Source organism: Dermacentor andersoni, chromosome 6 (genome assembly GCF_023375885.2).
Source record: "Dermacentor andersoni chromosome 6, qqDerAnde1_hic_scaffold, whole genome shotgun sequence".
Lineage (NCBI taxonomy): Eukaryota > Metazoa > Arthropoda > Arachnida > Ixodida > Ixodidae > Dermacentor > Dermacentor andersoni.
In genome coordinates this window covers 183,665,832-183,691,612 of record NC_092819.1, presented here as the reverse complement: position 1 = coordinate 183,691,612, position 25,781 = coordinate 183,665,832, and the positions used below count along the sequence as shown (strand labels likewise).

The window sequence follows — 25,781 nt, the reverse complement described above, 5'->3', positions numbered from 1 at the left end:
CACAGTCAAAATCCGACGAATAGGCAGCATCCCGAGACTCGCTGCTGCTCGATCCATGGATAAAACCAGCCGCAGACCCACGGGAGTTGCGACATCTGCGATCTTTCGAAGCATGCGCGCCACTCCTGGAGGCGGCTATCTTTGCTTTCTACTTTGACGATCGCAAAATTTCAGAACACATTAAAAAATTGCTGACTGGCGTGAAAAAAAAAATGTAACAGCTTAGAAACAAAAATGTAGTTCTCCTCCACGTCCAATGGCACAGTGTGCCTGTGAGTGGTGCATAAGGTCTGTAAAAAGGCATTTCGAACAACCGATAGCAGGTGGTCATTTTTGCTTTCTATTTTGACAATCGCGAAACGTCAAAGCGAGTAAAAAAATCACTGCCTGGTCAGAAAAAAGTGAACTGCCTAGAAAGCAAAAGTATAGTTCTCCCACTTGACGTAGATAGCGCAGTGTGTCCGTGAGCGGCACAAAAGGTCTCGAAAGCGGCGTTTCAAGCTATTGCTAGCGGGCTAACCATGTCCAATGGGCAGAGAAAGAGTTAAGGGACTTGCAACCAATTTTTATAGTGCCCTCTTTTTCATTGCAATGGGAAGGTTACTAGTCTGAATGTCTAATCATACAATGTGGACACTGCTATGGGGCATTTTTTATCGAAATTTTCCCATCAGCATAGACAGTAATCATGCTCAAGAAACATGCTGGAAACAGTGATAGGCGAGTGCAATTATGCGCCGGCATTGGTGGGAAGCACACAAGTGCAGCTCTGCTGTAAGAAAGTAATATTTTGTTATCAAGCTGATATTCCTGCTGTTCATGTTTTATGAAGCGCTGATTATTTTTACCATAACAGGTGGTGCCCGAATCTGTGCCTCAGCGACGGCGCCCTCCAAGTAACACAAACCAATCTCGAAGGCCATGGTTTTGTTGGCTGCATGTGCCAGGCTATTTCTTTAGCCAAGCCTTATATAAAAGCATTGTATGCCCCATTTCGCAAAAATCCGGTGGCAGTGTGACCAAAACATGGTACCAAAGATGGCCGACGGTGCAAACAGTAAAAACACGTCAAGAAATGCTCGGACTGACGCCCAATTTCTTACCCCCGTATTCAGAAATGCAACGTAAGTCGAAGCCCCTGCTTGACTAGATTTATATGACGCCTGGCAATAACATGCCCAAAGACGCTCACTGCGTCTTCTTTGGTGCGTTCACGATAGGAGTCACTTAGATCAAGTCAAGCATGGGCTTCAACTTAAGGGGGTACATGGGTCTTGGAGACGAAAAAAAATCACTAAAAAGTCGATTTTTCAGTTTTGTTATTTTCGCAATCTAGACAACATCACGCGCTTGTCGACAAAAAATTAACGCGAAATAATATTCAACCACGCGTCTTTGGGCAAAAGAACGCCGTATTTATCACGCTTTTAGAAGGTATACTATTCACATGATTCATTCACACAGATTTATTTAAAAAGTCTGGAAAATCGGATGGCGAAAGTTTTTTGCATTCCAAATCATAAGACGTTCCTATACATTGACTCCATAGGGTACATGGCAGTGCCGCGATGGCTTCGGAGTTATCAGAGGGTCCGGAAAATCGGTCGTTGACTGTACAGGACCCCTGCCACTAACAAGTGGTCAGTGCTTGCGCATGCCTGCGCACAAATGTCCTCAACTTTTCTGTTTTGCCTTCCCGCGTGGCATTGAGGGGTCTCTCATAAGCTCTTCTTCTAAGGTGGCGGGGTCAGAGGAATGCTGGTCGGACGCGCCACCGTGTGATTTGGCGCGCTGCTGAAAGCATTGTCAGAGCACAGTATCTTCGAATTAACCATCACAAATGCTTGTTTGTTCAAATTGCAAAGTGTTTCTGGCAACTGGAATGCACATAACTTTGACGGGACCACTGTGTCAGTTCAAATACACCGAAAGTTCAAATTAAGTGTGTTCAAATTAACGAGAAGTAACGCGACTTCACCTCCAGGCCACACCATGTACTGGTTTTTTGAGACTTTCGTTGCAAATATACAGTTATAATTCTTACTTGAACTGCAAACAGTGCTGTATTCTATCACTATAAATCATGGTAATTTTACTTCCATCAACCTTTCACAACACATTCTGGCTAGTTGTCAGTCAATTTAAGGCAGAGAGTTAGACTAGCGAGCCTTTAGAGACATGTTCCAGCGTATAAGAAAGGAAGAGGTGCGCAGACAAAAGTACTGCAGGAAAGATGGAGCATGGGGCCTGTGCTCTATCTTTTCTGCAGTCCTTTCGTCCCAGGACCTCTCTTTTTCTTTCTCGTTTTTTTTTTTTCTCCGCACTGAAAAGTGTTTTTGTCTCAACTAGGAGCACCTTGAGGAGTGTTTCAATGGTGCTGAGCCATGACATTGGTGACAAGACCACTGGAACCAAGCGTAAGGATGCCGAGATTGCCACAGATGTGATTGGCATAACAAAGCTGCTGCCACCCTGCGAGCAATGACCTTGCCCCAACTTCAAGTGAGGCTGTGGCTGCCTTGGTCCTTGGACGCCGCCAGTGCAGTGCAGTAGAAGGTCCAGCACTTCTTGTGGACCATTCGGATAATGTACAGGAGGCCATGGCTAGGCACACAGTCACCATGAAGACGCAAGCTACACTGCTGCAGTTCTTTAACACAAAGCAACAAATTGTTTGTTCGACCCTTGAAGTGAGTATATACTGTGCCATGAGCGATTTATTGATTGACTTACACAGGACTTACACACTTCCTACGTCATTTCATATATCGAATTCTGGCTATATAGAACTATTTTGCAATCCCCGCACAGTCCGATATGTCAAGGTTCGACTATAGCATACTGAAGCACTCTGGGCCAACCAGAGCAGCTAAGCACACACTGCGTGCACCTGGCAGGTTAGCCGATGGGAGCACGGCGTCAGAGATTACCAGTACGGCCATCTCCGAGGCTGCATTGAAAACCGCACACATATGGGTTCTCTCTGCAGTGCCAAGGCTAGCAGCATACCGTGCTCCGACAGTGCTCTCAGCAGCACACCAAATTACATGGTGACACCTCTGACCAGCATTCCTCTGACCCCGCCGCCATAGAGGAAGAGCTTAGGAGAGACCCCTCAATGCCGCACACGAAGGAAAAATAGAGAAAATAAAGAAAGAAGAACAAGAAAAAAAGTTGCGGAAATTTGTGCACAGGCATGTGCAAGCGCGCATCACCGATTACTTGTTAGTGGCGGGTGTCCTGTAGAGTCAACAACCAATTTTCCGGACCCCCTGATAATTCGGATGCCTTTGTGTCACCGCCATGTACTCTATAGAGTCAATGTACGGCCATCTCCGAGGCTGCATTGAAAACCGCACAGATATGAGTTCTCTCTGCAGCGCCAAGGCTAGCACCAAAGTGATCTGCAATATGTCGTACGTATTATTTGTCCATGCGTGAATCCAGCTGTGCATTGTGCATCTAATGCACGAGCCCTCGGGTTTTTTTGAGACGGTGTGTGCAAAACCCTCGAGCACTGTCGCACATCTGCTCAATAATCTTCAGGAACTGAATCTTCAGGAACTGATATCGTCGAACCACAGGATATCCTTGGGTAGTGTGTTGTCTCCGCCTGTTTCGGCACAATGCATACTTCCAATTTATTCGCACATCTGTCAAATGACCAATTTATTGACATCCTTGCTTTCCAACCATTTCATATTCCCCACTTCCTGATGGCTGCAATAATCACATACGCCTGGGCCAATCACTTCCGAGTTGATCCTGTGAAAATCTTTGGAATATGTGACACGGCTCCTTATTTAGCATATACGGTAACATGTTAAAATGGGCCCTCGTAATGGTACACTGTTGCTACCAACCTGCACGCTGCCATGAATGCAGTTACGAATTTGTATAATGCGCAGCAGGAAATTTCACAGCACAAGGTTTCTGGCAACACCCCGAATATCCCAGCAGTTGTTCTCATTTGATACCAGAGAGCAGCCCTTGATCTTTTTCTAATCCACTCACCGCACATTCTTGCATCTCCTGCTCCTTGGTGGTGAGCCGCATGACAAGCACATTCTCCCGTCGTGTGGCCTCTATCTGCTGCTGCTTCAGCTTCTCCTCAGACTCCCGCAGGCTCACCAGCTCCTCTGCACAATCATCATCATCACAATTTGCATGGTAGAACAAGACACGGGCACTGACCACAAACTGGTGGTTTCATTCTAAGAACGGAAATATACCCAACAAAAGGCGGGAACCAGGGAAGATAGCCAACGTAACTAAAGCTGCAAGTCATTAGGCACCAAATGAGGCAAGAGCTAGGGCCAGTCAGCAATTGTTACTAACTGCATCATGTGGGCCAGCTGAAGGCACTTCTAAACAATAAAAAACACAGTAAAGATAACCATCATGTGTAAACAACTAAAAACTAAAAGACAGCAGAAACAAAGGCAGAACTTTTCTTTTGAATGCCATGCACTTTCCAAATCTCACGTGTTCGCTGCATTTGCAAATTGCGCAGGCCCTATTAGAAAGAGGTACCTGTGTCACAATGCAAGGCCAAGGTCGTTTTTGATGAGCTAGAATGCAACCTGTCGTTTCGACGCCTTCCAGTTTTCCCTGCATTCCACAAACCAAGGGAATGGCAGGGCACAAAGCAATTACATAGTGTGGTGGCAGGAGCACATGTTGGGTAGCTCCACGAACGCTCTCTTCCTGCACATTCTCTGCTGGTGCTCTTCATCATGCCAACGTTGCAGCAGCGAGTAAGATCTGTTCAAATCTGCCTGTAGATGCGTGTCACCATGCTGGTTCAATTATTTAGGAAGTTAATGTTTACTGCAATTTATATGGCCGATAAAACTACGAACCTTCGTGTAGTTGTCTAACACTTTGCTATTGCTATCCATGTTTTACTTTGCAGCCAAAAACTAGAAATAATGCATAACGACTACCCAAGTTTCTGACGGCATGCCAGATCTTGCTCAGTTTCTCAAACATGACAGGCATGCAATAAAAAATTACGACCGCCATGGCGGCCACGAACAACAGGCTGTTGCTCCTCACCTTGATTTCATGCAATTTTAAAGCGAACCTTTCTTTGTGGCATTTGATGGGTTTTGATGCTGCGTGGGTTGGCATGTGTGGAGAGTGATCCACTAATAAGGTCATTCCACTACGGGCAACACTATCAGCCGCACCGGCGGAGTGGACGCTTCACTGCGTACTGCAAATATGAAGATATTTCCGGCACAGCATGAAACTGTATCTTTCATCACCCACGCTCAAATTCATGAAAATGTAAATTTTTTTTATTGAAATTCGTTTTTTCCAATTGACGGATAATTCTGAAGATATGACGGCCCCTTCAGTGTACCAAACATTCATTGGCAGCTGTAATTATTTCCATAAAAGATAACGAAATTATGATACAACGAATTAGGGTGCCGATTTGACCAACTTGGTTATATCGAGCTTTTGGGGACGATTGACTTCCTCGTGCCTACTGTTGTTTTGCTGGCATTCACTCTCAAAAAGGTTTACACCCTTTCGGTTATATTTTGTCCGCGAACAATGATCGTCATCTCTCTTGCCTGCATTTCCTTTCTTTAACGCTGCAAGCCCAGTACTTCCTAGTCAGGAACGGATTGCACGTTATCAGCTTGACACTGCATTCACAGCAGGAAACTAGTGAACGCCGAGTTTTAAAGAGAGGAAACGCAAGCAATGCAGATGACAATTATTGTTTGGGGACAAGATAAGCCCCAAAGGCTGTGAACTATTTTTTTATAGTGTGGCTCTAGTGTCCCTAGCGTAGCTGTGTGCCACCTGTGGTTAGTGTAGCCACAAAGTAGAACAAGAGATGGTGTTCCAATGCTAGCATCACCAGACGACGTGGATACTCGGTCGTGCACCAAGATGTGTCAGCCTGCCTCGCGAGACCATCCCGCAAAAGGCTTTGGAGCGAGGCACCGCTGTCTGTGCGACTGCACACACGAATGGTTAGGCATTGCTGTCCTGCATGGGGCGCCGCTCAATGACCTGTCCATCGTGGTGAGTCTGACTTCCTCAATTCATCAGTGCCCCATAGCATGTTCTATTACTTACCGTTCCCCCGCTTCCTCATCGCCTGAGACCTTCACAACCCTATCCGAGTTTCTTTCTACAATAAATAATGACTATATTGTTGGCGGTGATTTCAACATGCCTGACGTGAGGTGGGTCCACTATAAGCCTGTCCTTGCTAATTCTTCCGCTCTGTCTGTAGCATTTCGCGAGGCAATAGTTACCAATGACATTTATCAGTTTGTTACTGAACCTACTAGGTATGGTCCGAATAGCTCTTCTGTCTTAGATCTGCTTTTTTCAAACCAGCCATTGCTTGTGTCTGATAACGCCGTAATTCCTGGTATTAGTGACCATGACTGCATTGTGGCGCATGTGCAGATTGTCCCCTTCTCATGTGCACATGATCACCCAAGGAAGGTATACTTTTTTGAGAAAGGCAATTATGTTTCATTGTCTAATGATCTTGCTATATTCCTGCAGGAATTCAGTCATTTAGCTCAGTCCCCAGATTGCAATACCCTGTGGGATACATTTTCCTCCACACTAAAGCACCTGGTTGACACACATGTTCCATGGAAACATTTGTCTGCAAAAAATCGTAGTGATAAGCCTTGGGTAACTCGGGAAGTCAAGCAATTGATTAAAAAGAGACATCGCCTTCTGAATGCTTATAGAAAGCAGCGTAACCCTTCTGTATTTGTATTGCTGAAAACCCTTGGAAAAGATATAAAAGTAAAAAACAAGGTTGCTAAGGAAGAATACTTCTTAGCACTGGGCCCAAAGTTACAAAATAACCCGAAAGAAATGTGGAAGTGTTTGAAAACGATTAGCAAAGAATCAGTTGGCATCCCGACCTTAAAAAACGGTAGTGAACTTCTTACTAATGACGTCGATAAAGCTTCTTGCTTCAATCGTTATTTCCAATCATCTTTCACAACTCCCTGCCAGAATGAATTACCGCCTATTCCCGACAATGTGTTCGAACCTATGCCGGAACTGGTCGTGACACATGGTGGTATACTTAAGTTACTTGGCAATATAAATGTTTCTTCTGCAAGTGGTCCTGATGGTATACCTTCTTATGTGTTAAAGGCTTGTTCTGAGACAATCGCCCACTATCTGGTTATTATTTTTGAGAAATCGTTAAGTACTTCTTGTTTACCTAAGGAGTGGAAAGTTGCAAACGTGGTACCAATCCATAAAAGTGGCCCAAAAAATATTGTCTCCAACTACAGGCCAATTTCTCTAACTAGTGTGTGTAGTAAAACACTGGAGCACATTGTATACAGTTCGCTAATAAAACATCTAGAAAACAATAATTTTTTTAGTAAATATCAGCATGGTTTTAGGTCTGGTCGTTCTTGTTCGACCCAGCTCCTAGAATTCAGCCACGATCTTTTTCATTCATTCGATCTCGGTATACAGACTGACTGTATATTTCTAGATTTTAGAAAGGCATTTGATTCTGTTCCCCATGTTTTACTGTTGTATAAGCTATCATCCCTCGGTATCTCTCCTTCATTGCTTGATTGGATTAAATGTTATCTACAAGAACGCATGCAACGTGTTGTAGTTAATGGCTCACAATCTGATTATGTTGATGTTACATCGGGAGTTCCCCAGGGATCTGTTTTAGGGCCATTGCTGTTTTTGGCCTACATCAATGACATTGCTCAGGTTGTGTCATGCAAAGTGCGTCTGTATGCGGATGATTGTGTGATTTATCACTGCATTAGGTCTGCCACTGACCACGAGTGTTTGCAACGCAATTTGGACTGTATAACACGCTGGTGTGTTAGGTGGCAAATGTCTTTAAACCCCAGTAAGTGTCAGTACGTGTCCTTTACACGTAAACAAAATCCACATCTATTTCATTATACATTAGACAATGTCCAGCTATTGCGAGTAACTCAGTATAAGTATCTTGGTGTTTATTTCTCATCGAATTTAACTTCGACTAAGCACGCTGAATATGTTACAGCGAAAGCCTGTAAAATGCTAAATTTTGTTAAACGTAACTTCTGGCTAGCTCCTCCCAAAATTAAAGAACTACTTTATTTTTCGAACGTAAGACCCATATTAGAGTATGCCTGCATGGCCTGGAACCCGCAAACCAAAACTCTGTCTAATATGCTCAAGCATGTACAAAACCGCGCAGCCCGTTTTGTCTGTAATAACTATGACTTTACTTCTAGTATTACATCACTTAAGGACAACTTGGGGTGGGAATTATTAAGCACGCGCAGAAAAAACATGAGGTTGGAAATGCTTTTTAAAATTTATTTCAGCCTGGTTAAAATAGATAGAGAAACTTACCTGTTACCTCCTCATTTCTTATCTCACAGAAGTGACCACTATTTAAAAATAGGAGAACTCATTTGTAGAACAAACGTCTTCAAGCATTCATTTTTTCCACACACAATATCACAGTGGAATCAGCTACCGCAGGAAATTGCTGATTGTCACACTGAAGCATCAGTGAAAGCATTTCTGCTGAGCATATAGTTGCGTGAATTTTTCTATTGTTGTTATTTTTTGGTTGACCAGTTCTGTATTTTGTCGAGCTTATGTACACTGTATATTCCCCCCTGCAATAATGCCTTCGGGCGCTGCAGGTACTTGAAATAAATAAATAAATAATTCGGCTAGCTGGCATCAGTCTATAAAAGGTGCAATAAATACCCTCATTTTCATTGTTGTCATTCCTTTGTCCAAAGAGCACTCTCATTTCCCCAGAAGGTTTTATTGTATTCTTGGCTGTGGTGAGCCGGGATTGGTGGCAAACTGATATTGAAACTGGATAATTCAGCACAATGCTGAACTGTTGTTTTGCACTAAACAAAGTAATTACGTATTGAAACTGGATTTGGCAGAAAGATGACAACAAAATAAAGGCACATTTTCCATCGCGGTGCATCTTTGGCTCTTTATGCAGTGGACTTCGTTTAATACCCTGTATGTGGGCACTGCTTGCCTGTAGCCAAACGCCATTTCAGAGAGCACCACCTCTCCATTGCAGCTAAATCAACATCGTGGCACTGCTGCCCACTTTAGCTTAATTGTGGACAACACAGGCCTGCAAATGTGCTATTAAACTAAACCACTGCTATATGCTAATTCTTTCCAAAATTTGAGCGAGACTGAGCCAGCAGCCCTCCCTCGACAAACAAGTTTCGTACTCACCTTGTTCGTCATCTTCAGCCAGCAAAAATGTGTTTTTTTTTTGCACTGGAACTGTTCAAGTAATAGTTCACTTGTACCGCAAGCGAAAACTAGCTATGTGCGTTGGTACTGCTGAACAATAAGCCTGATGGACATTTTTGTTACAAACCAGCAATTTGGCAATGTTTCCATGTTAGTATGAGTTGCTGATTGTATTTTTGCAATAAAACTTTAATATGCTTGATTGATACCCGTCAGAACGCTTGTCGAAATACATGTCAGAAGGTTGTTGGACCAGCCACCTTCCTATCACTTTGTCTATGTCTGTCTCTCACTTTTTTTCCAGTGTGCTGGCATTCTTCTAGAATAACCATGTACCAACTATCCCAACAAGCCACATTCATTAAATCAAACAAAAAACTTAAGCAAAAACACAATATTAATGCGAGCCATAGTTGAAATTTGTAAAGCATGGTGCATCACTCAAGCGGTCACATTTTCTAGACGAAAACCAAACTTCAATTATTAAAGATTATGCGGATCCAACATACTGTGGGAGTCAACATAAGCGAAGCTTTCCATGCTGCTTGCTTTGATGGACAATAATTAGCGGTGATGTTGATGGCAAATTTTTAATTTCTTCAGCGTTTAGTGAAATATGAGACTGGTTAGTTTATGGTAAATGTTAGCTTGCGTGCACTACCGCTGTTTATCTGCAAAGAATACAGAACACAGAGCAAGACGTGCTTGCTTGAGGTGTTGTTGCGTGCCATAGTTCATAACCTCTTTCAAAAGATGAAGTGCCAACAGGAACAGCACACCAATGAAGAAACAAACAATAACAGGACAAAGCATACCTGCAACTATTTACAGTGGAACCCCGTTCTTACGTTTTTCACCGGACCGGGGAAAAAAAAAACGTAACAGCCGGGAAAACGCAACAGTGAGGAAAGCTCCGACAATTAATGAAAAAAGTGCAGCTTCAACTATAGACAATTCTCAAGGCTTGCTAGAAATCGCCACACGTTTCTCAATAGCTTGGAAGGCTGCATTGCTGTCGTCGCTGTGAGGTGCGACGTACCTGCGGAGGAGGTCCAGAGCCGCGATGGCTTCTCCAAAGCTATGATTTGGCAGCTCACCAGCATCATGCGGCTCGTGCTCCTCGTCGTCCCCGCGCCACGGCAATGGCAACGGACGAAGGAATATCCGCGGGAAATTTTGCCCTCTTTGGCGTAATCATGCTAACGTGCTAACGATTGTTTAGTATTGCTGCGGAGCGCGCATGTCCGAGTAGCACGGTAGCGCGCGGCGCAGCGTGGTTTCGCGAGAAATGTAAACAAGAGAGGAGAGCTGGCCCGATAGGCGGAGCAACGCCAACTTCAGGCTTCACTTTAGCTTCACACAGAGTGACATCAGGGCCTCTCCCGAATTTCCTTCCTCCGTGTGTCGGCCCGTCCAAGAACCAAACTTAGTGGCGGCCTTTCGAACTGGCGTGCGGCTTCTTGCAGCCAGTTCTATAGCCAAGCCCGGCCAAAACTAATCAAAAGCCAAAATGGCAGTTGGAGCGCGTTGCCTACTTTAGCCCAGGGGGGTTCGGGGTGCTAAGTTGCGACGTATCATGCGGGAACGTTTTCACAGCTACTACGTAACAGCGGGGTTCCTGATACATTGGATCCTATGGAAGCTATGCCGGGACCGGATGAAAACGACGTAGCAGCTGGGAAAATGCAGCAGTGAGGAACGTAACAGTGGGGTTCTACTGTATTGAGGTCAAAGGTGGCTGAATATATAGCAATGGGGATAGGGGAAGAAAGGAAGTTAAGGAAGGCTGGCATTCATTGTTTGGTTTTGAGTGAAGTTTCGGAGGTGTTATTGAAAAATATGAAAAAAGAAAGAAAAAGAAGCAGTGAAGACGGTCAATCATTGGAAAAGAAAGCTAAACCAGTAGTGATACTGTATTTCCACAAGGTGGCGCATAATCTTAAAGACGTCGCTGTGAAGTACAAAGTTCCTGAGGTATTTTCTGCGCCCCAGAAACTTGGTGCTTTGTGCCGCCTGATTGGATCTGATGACTCTAAGAAAGTAGAGTGTTCTATCAAACATACAAACCCTTTTGTGAAGTGTGATAAATGGGTCGTATATCCCATACTGCTGAAGTGTGGGAAAGAGCATATCGGCCAAACTGGCAGACGTCGTCGCATTACGCACGCGAAAGAGCATCGCACGTGTAGTGCGAAGACATGGGATCGTTTCCCACCTGTGGCAAGTTTTTTTCATCCACTTTCAATTACACTAATTTATCATTTTTTATTTCAATTATAGTCAGGTACAACTTTAGAAAAAAGGAGGCGTTTACTCCTCCGAGGCGGATGCACACAAGCATCCACCAACGGGCGCGCACTCTGGATTGATGTCATGAGCCGGACGGCCGGTGACCCCACTGACGGAGAAGATGGCCGCCCGCGCATCGAACTGGGCCAAGTGGCATCAGCTGTGTGCTTCAGCCCGCCGTCAGAGTGAATTCCAGAACTGTTTGTGATGGTCTATCATGCCGGAAATATTACTGTGAGCGCACGATGCAGCATTTGCGCCGCGTGTGTTCATTCTGAACTGTGATCCGGTGAAGGAACAATGCAGCGAGCATCGCTGACACTGCGCTACGCTTTGCCTGAAAAGAGATCCCGCGGTGACCGCTACGAACATACATCCTGCATGTCTGTTCCATGTTTTATTCCGCTCCCGAGTGAAGTTACGACGAGAAAAGTTTGCCAAAGAGTTGTGTTTTTGCCTACTGTTAGCGGCGGGTGTGTTCGTGTACTGTGTCGCAATGTTTTTCGACGGACGGGGTGAAGTGATGGAGCAAAACCATTCTCAGGAGAAATCAGAAAAGTATGTGCGCATGAAACAAACCTACGAGTGTCTCAACAGAAAATATTTGCAGAAGAAGCCTTCAATGCAAAGATTTGTCGCCGTCAACTTAGCGTGAACGATCATTATCAGCAGTGAGATAACAGAGCGCCTAGCGGCGGTGTTCTAGCGTTGTATAGCACCGTCGATTGATTGCTGTCCACCAGTGCTCACTGCACACGCAAGCTGTAGGATGCGTGCTGTGATACATTCAGGCATAAGGTGTGTTGCCAGCACTTGATATGCTTTTCCACAACACAGCTCCATGCTGCTTTTCTATTCTCGTGATATGTTGCAATTAAAAACTCCCAAGACAGTGTTAAGAGAACAATAAAAGAAAAGAAAAAGAAACATACAAGAGGGTAGGCACAGCAGCTTGTGAACCCGCTCCTAATAGTACCTCTACTTGCGTCTGTCTGTAAATGTGTGTTTATGTTTTCTTGCATTTGTCTAATTTTTTATTTCCCCAATTTCTTTACAGTTAAGATTTTCTTAGTTTTCGCGTTTGTGCGTGAATGTTCCTGCTTCCATGTGTCTTTGCACTTACTCTTATTTCTGTCCTTTTATTTTATATTAGGATTTCTTTTTGCAAGTTTCCTTTTGGCAAAGTCTTTTTACACATTTTCATTAACCCATCTCATTCAAAGCACCAACTCCAGTAAACAGCAGATCTGGCCTCTTCCATCCCATTAAAGCCTTTCTCACTGATCTACCTCATCTTCTCAATGTGCCTACTCGCTGCGTTTTCTGTCCTTGCTTCTTGTGTTGTTGCCGCAATGTGATTAACCAACCTGCACAAAACAAATTTCGATCACCCATGAAAACAGAAATGTACACAGATACATTTTCTTAGAAGCGTCGCGTGGGTTGCAGAGTAACTTTGCCTCTTACCCCTGTTCATGTTTATGCATCAGTGCATGCGGCAACTCGCTAGAAGTGCACATGAAAGGGTGCCATATTGTGAAACAGCACCTTGCTATGCTGTTGCATTTTTCACACTACCAGTCTTAGTAAACAGACAGTTTCACTGCCCATCACACATGCTGGAACAAATTTTCAACATTGTGGGGATGCGCGACTCTCACGCATCCCCTGATATGCTGTTTTCCTGCACGGCTCGCATGGCCTGGCGCCCGCGGCGGTCGGAGTGGTACAAGCGCGGTGCGAGAGATGGCGCGACTGTCGCGCCGCGGCGGGGTTACTCGGGCGCCGAGAGACAAGGCGGATTCGAGACAGCGAGCGGGACGGACGTGCCGTGCCGCGCGTGTGCCAACGCATGCTTCGGCAAGACCGTCTCGCGTGGCCGCCTTGGAACGTGCCACCATTGGCGTGACTGTACACGCGAACGACCCGGCGTTGGGATCCAGCATGGGGCGAACATATTCGCTCGCTATGCGGTCGTCGCGGTGAGTCGGACTTCTAGATTTGTCGCGCGCCCATCGGCATGTTTTGCGGACAGCAACTCGGCTAGCTGGCATTGATCTATGAAAGGTGCAATAAATGCCCTTGTGATTGTTTGCACTACTGTGTTGTCGTTCCTTTGTCCCAAGAGTACGGAGGAGAACCCCTTATCTCCCACAACATGAATAACATTGTGCAGCACAGTGTCATTTCCTGTCTGACGCTTTCATCATTACAGACATTTTTCAGTGAATGGAGCCCAGCAAAGCAGTGCACTGAGAGCTTTTGCAACTTTCACCATTTATTACTTCACCAATGTCATTGCCTGAACCTGACCATCGCTATGCCGACGGCTTGTGAATTAAGGAATTGCCTCATAAAACACATTCAACATTACTCAGAATTTTTTAGTACAAACAATGCTAGCAAAGCTATTTAGGATGAATAATTGTGCTTACATTCATGTTACTTGCCCAGCCAGATATACAAATGCAACAATGGGTACAGCATGACTGCGATATGAAGTGCAGACTGCAAATGGTGCCTTTCAAGTGTGCCTTCAACTAGTTTTCAAGGCCTCAGTAAGCTAATGTTTGATAATTGTTCTCTTATTTGCATTACTTGCCTGGGCCAGATAACCAAAATAAACAATGCAACCACATGAACGTGCTTTTGCATGCAAGCTGCAAACAGTGGCTGTCATTTTCGTGTTGATTACTGCCGTTCCAACAATGGCTACGGCATGACTGTGCTTTGACGTGCAGACTGCTAATGGTGCCTTTCAAGCATTCCCTCGACTACTACTATTAATAGCTACCCGAATGAGTATTTTGGGCCTCACTAAGCTAAAGATGTTTGATAATTGTTCTCTTATTCGCATTACTTGCCTGAGCCAGACAACCAAAATAAAGAATGTGACCACATAAATGTGTTTTTGCATGCAAGCTGCTAAAAGTGGTAGTCAATTTCGCATTGACTACTGCTGTTTTACCTACAATGGCTATAACATGGCTGCGCTTTGAAGTGCAGGCACTAAAGGTGCTTTTCAAGTGTGCCCCCCCCCCCCCCCCCCTCGAGTGCTTCTATTGCACAAAAGTGCCCATCAAGCTCAACGGTGGTGGACCAAATGAGTTTTCTGGGCCTCACTAAGCTAATGATGTTTGATAATTCTTCTCTTATTTGCGTTACTTGCCTGAGCCAGGTACTCAAAATAATGCAACTACATAATTATGCTTTAGCATGCAAGCTGCCAACAGTGGCTGTCAATTTCGCATTGACTACTGCTGTTTCACCTACAATGGCTATGCATGACTGCGCTTTGAAACGCACACTGCTACAGGTGCCTTTCAAGCGTGCCCCGACTACTGTTATTTCATCACACGGACCATCATGCTCGGTGGTGGCTGCCCAATAAAGTATTCTGGGCCTTCTGACATTGGCATTATTTGTCTCAATAGGCTGGAAAAAACAGTAGGGTCAGCACAACTACCTGGAAGCAGGCAGCCTAAAAGGGGCATGTCGCTCTCCATTGCTCTTATTTGTTCAAGTGGCTTGATGAAATTAACAATGACTGTGCAGTGGAGTAAACCGAGCCAACGGTGTGTTTCTGTTATTGCTGGGCTGCATGTATTGGCGGCCTTGAGGGGCATGCAAAGCTTTATGATGGCTACAAAACGACTGCTATTGTTTTCCTTTCCACACGCAGGCTGCCAACATTGGCGGTCAATTTCACCTCGGCTGCTGCTACTTCACCATTGGGCCCGTCAACTCGAAAGTGGCTGCCCTAGTGAGCACTTTGGGCCTCACTAAGCTAATGATGTTTTATAACTGCTCTCTTATTTGCATTATTTGCCAGAGCCGGATAACCAAAGTGAACAAAGCAACCAGATGAATGTGCTTTGGCATGCAGGCTGCTAACAGTGGATGTCAATTTGGCATTGACTACTGCTTTTTTGTTAAGTATGGACAGCTGGTCTAGTAGGTTATGATTAGCATTATGAAACATATATAAACATATATAAACATATAAATAAACATATATATAAACATATAACAAATATTTGAAGCGTTTTGTATCTACAATGAAAACGATTACTGTGTCAGTGCACCTTCTGTTGCACTCGGGACAAAAGAAATTGATTATCTCCGGGCAAACGGGGCTGTCGAACCAGCAAGGTAGGGCGGGAGATGAACAAGGTTGTACTGAGTAATGTAACAAAGAGAGGAAAAAGTTTTTCTTTTTTTTTAATTTTTGTTTTGACACCTCTGATGACCTTTGCCTAGACCAAGGAAATATTTTTGAGTGGTCCTGCGCACTAGCAGTCCCCCACCCCCTGTGTACATAAAGCCCTGTTTTCCATGAATAAAATTCAGTTCAAGTCCGGCGTTCGTGTTGTCTTTCTCTCCTTGTCCAAATGTGCGCTGAGACTATGTTTCACAATGCTTTTTTGTGTCAAGCTGGACAGTGGCTGCCCAAATGAGAATTTTGGGCCCCACATAGTTATTCAGGGTTAATAATTGTATTTGCATTTGAGCACGTTTCCATGCCAGTGCTCATATTGAGCACGTCTGTGCGGTACGTTGCTTTTTCAGAATTGAGCTTCCATTAAAAGGAATGTGTCACCAAATGAACTGTTTATTTATATGAAAGGTCATGGGAGGATGGTTGGCTGCTGCGAACCCACCGGCAAAGTTTTGGTAGCCCTAATAAGGGCTGATATTTCATTAATAAGAAGCTGTTATGCTTCGTCGAGTGGCTCAATGCCAGTCAGCTCGCAGTCGGAGTCGCTTTCTTCAGTGTCATCTTCACCCACTTGGATGATGATGGGTTGGATGTGGTCACACCCAGACATGTCAAGCCTGAACTTTGCCTCCAGGTCCATCACGTGGTGAATGTTTTTCCACTAGTCTGCAGCCGTTAAGTGTTTGATTTTTTCCCTCAAGACGTCTTCGACTGTGGGCAGCTTGAAGACTCTGTTGTCTGCAGCAATGCCATTTTCACCTTTGCCCACACGAGCTTGATAGGATTAAATTCGCAGTGATACGGTGGGAGCCTGAGTACAATGCAAGCCCCCTTTCAGCTGCATTGTCCATGATGTAGCTCAGAAAGTGTGGCTTTACAGATGCTACCAACTTAAACAGCAACTTTTTCACCATCCTTTCGCTGTAGGTGATGTTCTTGCTTTTGATCCACTCCTGTATTTTTTCCTTCTTCCAAGCTGTCATCGGCAATTTCTCTTTTCGCCAGGTATGGTAAGGTGCATTGTCCAAAACAACGACGCTACCAGCTGGCAACTTTAGCAGAACATCATCAAACCATCCCTCGTAGCGAATTGCCGTCCATTTCTTCGTGGCAGTCGCCTGTTTTTTGGCCTCAGAATACATCTAAGCAGCCGTCGAAGAAGCCATGTCGCTGCCATTGTGCGTCACAATTAGGCGCTGGCCTTTTCCAGAAGGTTGTTTCAGACCCATCGACAGGCCATTTGCTCGAACGTACAAGCGTCCGCGCTTCTGCACTACGGTGTAGAAGTGCGGACTTTTCTCCACATTTCGTGGGCGCTTTCGCGAGGGCATCGACAGTTTTCCACCCAAAATATGTGACGCTTTGACCTCCCTCCTCACCTTGAACACTGTGCTTTCGCTGACATCGAGCATCTCGGCGACAAACTTGGTCGTGGCCTCAGCACTGCATTCAGGCTCCCTGTTATGCCAATACGTGTAGCAGTGGAGGATCATGTTGCGTGAATCGCTATTCAGGATATGGCCACTCTTGTTGTTCTTACCGAGGCTCCTTGGTGGTGCGGACATCGAGGCGACACAAGGCTTGTTCGGCAACAAAGTCCAATGTCAGCTCGCTGGGCTCCACAGCGGAAAACTCACACGCAATGCCTTCCGCGAATTGGCAAGATTGCAGACTTGAAAAAAAAAGAAGATGAGAAGAAAAAAAAATTGTGAAAACAGAAAACCAAAATATATAAATTTTGTGCAATTTAAAACCAAGAGTATTTATTTAAAACGAGGAATGAATCGTTTTTGTACCTTCCTGCCTCGACCATATTCTAGCCCCAGGTTTGCAATGGTTGCAATAAATGCATTGTACTTTTTCATAGGTACTTTTTCAACAGCAACTCATTCATTTTAAGCTTGGAAAACGAGTAGTAGATACGCCATGCACATGTGAACAAGTGCAAAAGGCCTGCAGAGCTGCTCTTTCTACTTTCGTCACTTGCAATGAAGCTAAAGAGCAGACGACGGGCAGTGTTGTTTGTAGAAGGCACGGGGTTATTGTTCCGTCACTATCCGGCATGTGCTGTTGTAACACATGCTCTACTAAACCAGTCATCAAAATACAAGTCTTTATTTATACCGAGAATTACGCGTTTTAGGAGCACGATTTTTCGAGCGGTACTATTTTAGTCGCGGAGGCAATCGGTTGTCGCGCTTCAGTCATCTGGGCGTGGCCTCCCTTTTTTTTTAAAAGTTATACCCGACTATAACAAGTACAAGTAATTTCCCCTGTGTTGTCCTTGGTGTGTTTGTTTGTTGGCTTCTTATGATGATTAATAAAAATCGGGCCCCTTGGTTAACCCACTTCCTTCTTGTTCATAGCCGAGTTTATGTATTTCAATGTGCTAGTTTTAAGTATACATCCAGCTTTCTTGCACAGTAAGTAACTTTCCTGAAATTGAATAAATTCAGCTTTATTTCATAATTTGCTTGGAGGTGAGCTATCTACTAAACTATACATGGCATAATAAATATCTACATAAGAAAATGATGTGCAACTAACAGAGAGTGCAAATAAGCAAGTAAGGTGTTCTAACACAATTTTATATCAAGTAAGAACATTGTAGACTTCCGTGAGAGAAATCCATCTAACTGCTAAAAAAAGTGAACATTTTTATACAATTTTCTAACAAATTATAACGTTATATAGTTTATTTGCACTCTACACAGCTTTGCCTTTCTGGAAAAGAAGAATTACAGTGACAGCACAAGTAGAAGCTGAGATAATGCACCTCCAATACAGCATCATCATCAAAATTTTGGTTTTGAGAAAACAAGATAAAACATTTCATACGGCACCAAAGGCCAACAGTAGGCACTAGGTATAATTCATGGCTGTTTGGCCATTGCCAGTTGATGACATAGCATGCATTGCAAGTACGTTCATTTCAAAATGATTACACGTTCTCGGCCCGCGAGCTCCGTTTCGATGCAACTTCACCACAGACCTCGCAAACCAGACTCGGTTTAGAAGTGAGACTGTAATCCCGGTCTCTCCACACCAGCTACACAGAACCACCGCAAGTATTACACAAGAAAACGCCGTGAAGATTGTTCACTGCCACAAGCCCGACGACAATGTTCGAAGTAGCGAGCTTCGAAACCGAGGCTGTTGCACTATCGGCGGTTGGATCTTCAACAAAACGCCAAATTTCTCGCTCCGTGACCGTCGTAAATGCAATCTTGTCGAACGTAGCTTTCTCATGTGCTCTTATCCACTTTCTCTTCAGTTATGACAGTCATGTTCAATACCCATGCAAGTGTAACTGGCATGTGGATATGCGAGATCCGGCAGAGCAGTAAGGCGTCGATGTTCAGCGGCAGCATGACTTCAGCGGCGAGCTGCCGGGTATCCCGTGCCGTCTGCAACGACGGAATCGCAAGTACCGTCACCTATAGGTGATATGCAAGGTGACTCAATATGGCACCCACAAGCAGTATAGAAACCCCTGGGCTACAGTGAACCAGAAGCAATGCAGTGCAACGAGCAGAAGGGGGCCTTGCTGCACGTGTCCCCAGAAGTGGCACCCGAAGCGGTGGTGCTGCCATCGACCACTCTTGCAGGCGACCGGTGTTGGCACGCACGACCATTGCATTTCAGTGGTGTATTTTGGTTGTTGTTTTTCGTTCAGTGCGGTTGTGTTTCGCAAGCGTTCTCATGTGAATGTGGCCACTTGCATCAATGAGTGCAAAGCCACGTCTCAAACACTGCACAGGGTGTAGCACAGGATACGCTCGAACTAACAGTGCGAAGAAGCTGTCACTATTCAAGGCACCTGCAGACCCGGAACGGAGATGCAAGTGGGAGAGAAACCTACATAGAGTCGACAAGCTGCTAACCACAAACTCCGCAGTATGTGAACTGCATTTTGAGCAGTGCTTTATTGTCAGGGACTATGTGTACCGTATAAATGGTGAAGAAGTTCACATCCCATGCGGTACGCCTACGTTTACTCTGGATGCAGTCCCCACAATTTTGCTGCATCAACCAGCTTATCTGAGCAAGCAGCCTACTCTCAAGAGGAACGAGAGAAAAAGGAAGGGCGATGATGAAGTCCGACCACAAAAAAAGGCACGAGGGCAGCTTGCAGAGGCAACAGAAGTTAATGAACCTATGGGTGCTATGGGTGAAAACGAAGTCTGTGCAGCTGCGACTGTCACTGCGGTGATGAAAATCAAAGTGCCTGGGAAGCGCTGGACACTACATGAACTTCCCGACATACACAGAGTATGTTTTACTTCATATTCCCTCGACTCACTCTCAAGTGAGGTGACTGTGAAAAAGGCCACGTTTTTCACTGCAAACAGTGCTATGCACTCGAAGATGTTCATGCTGGGTAAGCAGGTGGCTGGCGCGTCATTGGCAACTATTCAAGATGCTATAACCACTCTGCAGGAAGTGCACAATATGCATATCTGCAAAGGCGCAGTGTCACGTGATGAAAGCTGCCTAACGACCAGCTTAACAATGAGATTGCAAGGCCAAATTAAGCGCAAAGCAAGAGCAGTTTATAGCACTAACTGCCAAGGCACGACAATAAAGAAAGTAACTGCTTGCGCTGTTTGCAAGTATCTAAGTAAAGCCCTTGTTAGGCGGCAGTGGCGTCTCGAAAGAGGTCAGAACCAGAGCAGCAATGATGCGGGGTGGTGCGGCAGTGTTTTGAAGAAGCTGCAAGTATGTACCCGTAAAAACCAGCAGCTTTTGTCAAAGGTCCTCAAGAAAATCAAAAGTGAGTGTGCTGCAACAGCTGAAGAGATACTTGCTGAAAAGTTAAGCTTTTTATCGCCAAAGCAGCAGCTCCCTATCAGGCAGTACTTCGAGGCATCAAGAAGGAAGAGCCCGTGGGACACAAAGAATGGATCCTTGAATGCATCTTGCACAAAATGAGAAGCCCACTGCTATATCAGTATATGCGGAGGCAGAACATTTTTGTGCTCTCAAGTGAAACAACCCTGCGTAAATACAGTAGAACCCTAATTATACGACTTTCTCAGGACCGCGAAAAAGCGGTGTAAAATTTGAACATAAATTACCGTTTTTACACGATTGTAAGCTGACCCATTTTTCTAATTTTGAAAATCTGAAGCGGGGGGTCGACTTACAATCTAAACCAAAACATGGCACAACCAAAAAAGCGAGACCAACGGGAGCTACAACGTAGTTACAATTTTATGCTTGCTCTATGGCCCTATCCATAGCTTTTCGCTATCCCGCGTGTTTGTTCGCTTTTCGGAAGGCTTTTTCAACATTTCTGAGAGTTTTACAGTGCATGCAACACTCATGGGGGGGCGGAGGTGTCGATAGTTGATGGAAGCGCCGCTGTTCCATATGCAATGGCCCCCTCAGAACGGCGGCTCTTGCGGTGAGTATCAGTAGTTCATGGAAGCACAGACACCGCTGACAGGTTTTTTCTATAGTTTGATCAAAGGCATTGGTTTGAAGCGTTCGACTTGAGTGCCGGCTACGTGCTCCTTCCATGCTTCTTCAGTCATCATGAGTGCTCCAGGCCCACTAATCATTCGGCACTCGTTCACAGCAGCGTTCAACAGGGCTGCCATCCTTTACGCCGAAAAAACAAATCACTGCGCAGCGGGCCGCAAGTTCGATGTTTCTAAATGGGTGGTGCGAGAGCGGCGACTGCAGCGAAGTAAAATTTGCACTTGTGACGGCAAGTGAGTAATTTCCCACGTGCCGAAGTCTGGACGCTTCCTGGAGCTGTAGGCCAAGCTTGCGGCATACGTCGCTGAAATGCGTTATCGGTCCCTACCAATGAAGTGCGACATGGTCATAAAACAAGCCCGGATCTTCGCCTTTTAAGGACCTGCTCCGCTGTGAGTACGAGTGCTGGCGGCAGAAGACCGCGAACTTACGGCAACCGGACCTGTCAAAAGAGGCTCCCTGATGGCTGCATGTGGTTGGGCGAATTCGGCGTGGGCTGCTGTTCCACAAGATGTCGTGGTGCAGTCCTTTGCCAAATGTGGAATTTCGCTGGACAACGACGTGCTGTGGGACCGTAGCAGCACTGACAATGGCAGCACTAGTTAAGACGAGTAGTCCAGTGACCATGTCAGCTACTAATAACTCTGAGTTATCGAATGCGTCCTCGGGTGTGCCTTCTTTGTTTTTTGTTTTTTTCCTGTTACGCGAAATGGGGGGGTCGACTTACAAGCGTGTAAATACGGTATGCCTACAGAAATACTACTTATTTCGCGCAATGGATTTACAAGAAACTTCAATGTAAACTAATAACATACTCTGGAGGGCTTGGAAACCCAAATTACCAAAAAAGTAAATGCGATATGAATTTGCGATATGATAAGTTTCTTTTGGACCTGAATTCATTTACGACTATCTGACTGATACCGTTCGAGAACTAAAGTCGTAGCGTTCACCGCAAACTCGCTCTCTGTTATCCTGCCACACTACATGGCCACATTCACACCAGCCTAAAGTCCCAGTATACAACAGTATTTCATTCCTTCTGGGAAACGTACGAAGCTATCTTCCTAAAAAAAACCTAATAGAAGCCGTTACTGATGATAGTTCTGCCGACATTGCAATATTTACAGAGTCATGGCTTACTACTGATATAGACACGCAAGAAATTTTGTCCAATGACGTGTTCAACGCCTTCAGAATTGACAGGGTTGGTCGCAGGGGGGGTGGTGTTCTCTTACTGATTAAATCTGATCTGTCTTCCTCCACACTACCAATCAACAACGAACAAGAAATTCTTTGCGTTAAAGTGTCTTTTCGTTTTTGCACAAATATTATTATAGCGTGCTACCGTGCGCCCGACTGCAATAAATCTTTTACGAAAGACTTACACAACTTGCTTTTGCATTTATTTGCTACATTTCCCAAAAGTAACTTCATCCTCTGCAGTGATTTTAACCTTCCTGACATTAACTGGGATGAAATGACAGCATCTTCTCAGCTATCTAAAGAATTTCTTGATCTTGCTCTAACATTTAACTTCACATAAATGGTGTCTACGCTGACTCGCGGTACCAATATTCTTGATTTAGTTTTCGTTTCCAACCCCGATGCTGTTCAATCATTCAATCATTAATGTGTATTGACGGCCTAAGTGATCACAGGATGGTGTTATTTGACCTGACCTTTCAGGCACCAACCAGTCAACCTTCAACAAAATATATCCGCGATTACAACAAAGCAGACTTCTCGAAAATAAATCAGAAATTAGACGCTTTTTTTGTGTCTTTTGAGCAGTCCGCTTCCTCGTGAAATGTAGAGAGCAATTGGCTACTTTATAAACAGAAGATATTGTCTCTTGTCGAGAAATATGTGCCACTTGTCGGCATTCGGGGCGATGTCGATAAACCATGGTTCACCAACTCCCTTAGGAAGCTCGTAAACAAAAAGAAGTGCCTTTTTCAGGCAGCTAAACACTCGGACTGAGATTCCAAATGGGAAAAGTATTTCACATGCCTCCGCCAATACAATAATTGGTTAAAGCAATCAAAAAAGAAATTTTTTCATATCGACCTTCTTAGTATCCTTCGTGAAAACCCACAGAAATTTTGGAAACTTCTACCCACAAAACGCAGTGCTCCTCACAATATAACATTGTCATATCCCGATGGAACACCTGTCTCAACTGATCCGTCGATCCGCTGTCGTATCTTCAAAATAGACGGCAATATGTACAGATAAATAATTTCAGGTCCCAAGAGAGGTTTATACTTTCTGGAGTACCTCAAGGCAGCATTCTGGGTCCTTTGCTTTTTAATCTATATGTTAACGATATTGTAAATATTCATTTCAATGTAAAATTTTAAATTTACACAGACTACACCAGTATATTTCTAACATCACGTTCTTATACCGAGCTTACCACAACATCAAATGAAGTGTTCCTGAAACTTAGTACATGGTCTAAGCAAAACTGTTTATGTGTCAACCCAACCAAAACTAAAGCTATAATTTTTCGTCCAAAAGTAAGCACCTCCCCTTTACTACATGGCATAGCCTATAATAATGCTCCGATTGAATTTGTAGAACGCATCAAAATTCTAGGCGTGTATTTTTCTTCATCGCTGCTATGGAATGACCATGTAAACTTTGTAACGCAAAAACTGAGTCAGATAACAGGTATAATAAGCCGTAACCGTTACCTTCTTCCTACATCAGTTAAAGTACTATTATACAACGCCTTATTCGCCTCTCATCTCAATTATTGTCACCTCGTATGGGGCACTACAACTGATACGAATTTAAACAAATTATTTTTATTACAGAAAAGGATAGTACGCGTCCTAGCAAATGTTTGTACGATTCACACACCGAGCATTTATTTGACAAGTTTAAAATTATCGCAGCGCACGAAATCTATAGGCGTCGACTTTTGCAGAAGTTTTATTACATGAACAGGAAAAGCGATCTATCCCTTATTAAATTATCATGTTTAGAAGAATGTATGCCCTCACGTTTCACAAGAAACACAGAACCCTGGACTGTGCACCATTTTAGAACTAATTACAGCTCACAAATAGTAAAGAACAACTTACCAATGCTTTTAAATGCTTACAACAAATCTGGCATTAATATACCGTATTTATTCGCGTATAACCCGCACCAAAATGTGAAAAAACGCGTTTAAAAAGTGGGGGTGCGGGTTATCTGCGAATTTTTTCCTTGGGAGGGGGGGGGGGGGGTCGGCTTCACCGCAATGTGCGGCGGCCTCCCCGTGTAGTCCGCCATCCCCATCGTCATCGACGCTTGTCAAGCCGATGAAGGGCCAACGAAAGGCCAGCATTGTTGAGCCTCGCGTTAGGCGCTGTTTAGTGTACTTACCCCAGTTTGCACTGTTTGCCTGCTTTGTTTTGGCATCATGAGTGCGACTCGACGGCAGTGTTTCACAGCGAAAGAGAAGCTAAAGATTATAGCCGCTGCCGAAGAAATCGGCAACAGAGCTGCTGCAAGACAGCATGACGTCGACGAGTCGTGCATTCGCGACTGGAGGAAGAAAAAAGAGAGTCTCGAAGCAACGAACCGGGACAGGCGAGCGTTTCGGGGTCCGAAGACTGGCGCGTACCCCCACCTCGAGACGCAGCTTGCGAAGTTCATTGAGGAGCAGAGAAGTCGTGGCCACGCTGTTTCGACTGAGATGGCGCAAATGGAAGCCCTGAAGTTGGCCCGGGAATTGAACATTCCACGTGAGTTTCGTGCAAGCCGTGGATGGCTTCAGCGCTTCATGCGAAGGCATGGATTTTCTATGCGGCGGCGAACAACCATGTGCCAGCGGCTTCCTGAAGCCTACGAGGAAAAGTTGTTGAACTTTCAACGATATGTGATCGCACTTCGGAAGGAGCACAGCTATTTGCTGTCTCAGGTGGGAAATGCTGACCAAACACCTGTGTACTTTGAGATGCCGATGGACACGACCATGGAAAAAAAGGGCTCCAAATCAGTCAGCGTGCTGACCGGCGGAAATGCCAAGCTGCGCTGCACAGTCATGCTATGCGCTTTGGCTGACGGCACGAAACTGCGCCCGTATGTCATTTTCAAACGCAAGACGCTACCTAGCATTCCACTGCCCCCAGGAATCGTTGTGCGTGCGGAAGAAAATTCGTGGATGAACAGTGGCCTAGTCGGTGACTGGCTTCGAGTAATCTGGGAGCGAAGACCAGGTGCCTTGCTGGCACGCCGGTCGATGCTCGTACTAAATTCCTTCAGAGGCCACTGCACTGATGCGGTGAAGGCTCGCCTTGCCGAGACCAGCACCGACCTCGTCATAATACCTGGCGGCATGACGTCCATGCTACAGCCACTCGACGTGTGCCTGAACAAGCCGTTCAAGGCACACGTGAAGCGGCTGTATGCCCAGTGGATGGCCGACGGCATTTACACCCTCACACCGACGGGACGCGCGCGAAGGCCTGATATTCCATTGCTGTGCCAGTGGATCGTGGATGCGTGGAAAGCGATACCGGCCGATTTG

At 45.0% G+C, this 25,781-nt stretch overlaps 1 protein-coding gene across 6 annotated transcripts in view; it reads right to left on the bottom strand.

The window, feature by feature from the left end:
- LOC126523976 (pre-mRNA-splicing regulator WTAP-like) overlaps nucleotides 1-25,781 on the bottom strand; it is a 162,482-nt gene that overhangs the window by 58,362 nt on the left and 78,339 nt on the right. For all 6 annotated transcript variants that reach the window (XM_050172375.3, XM_050172376.3, XM_050172378.3 and 3 more), the window contains exon 5: nucleotides 4,015-4,139. In XM_050172375.3, coding sequence (XP_050028332.1) covers nucleotides 4,015-4,139 — 125 coding nt within the window. The remainder of the gene's footprint in view (nucleotides 1-4,014; nucleotides 4,140-25,781) is intronic.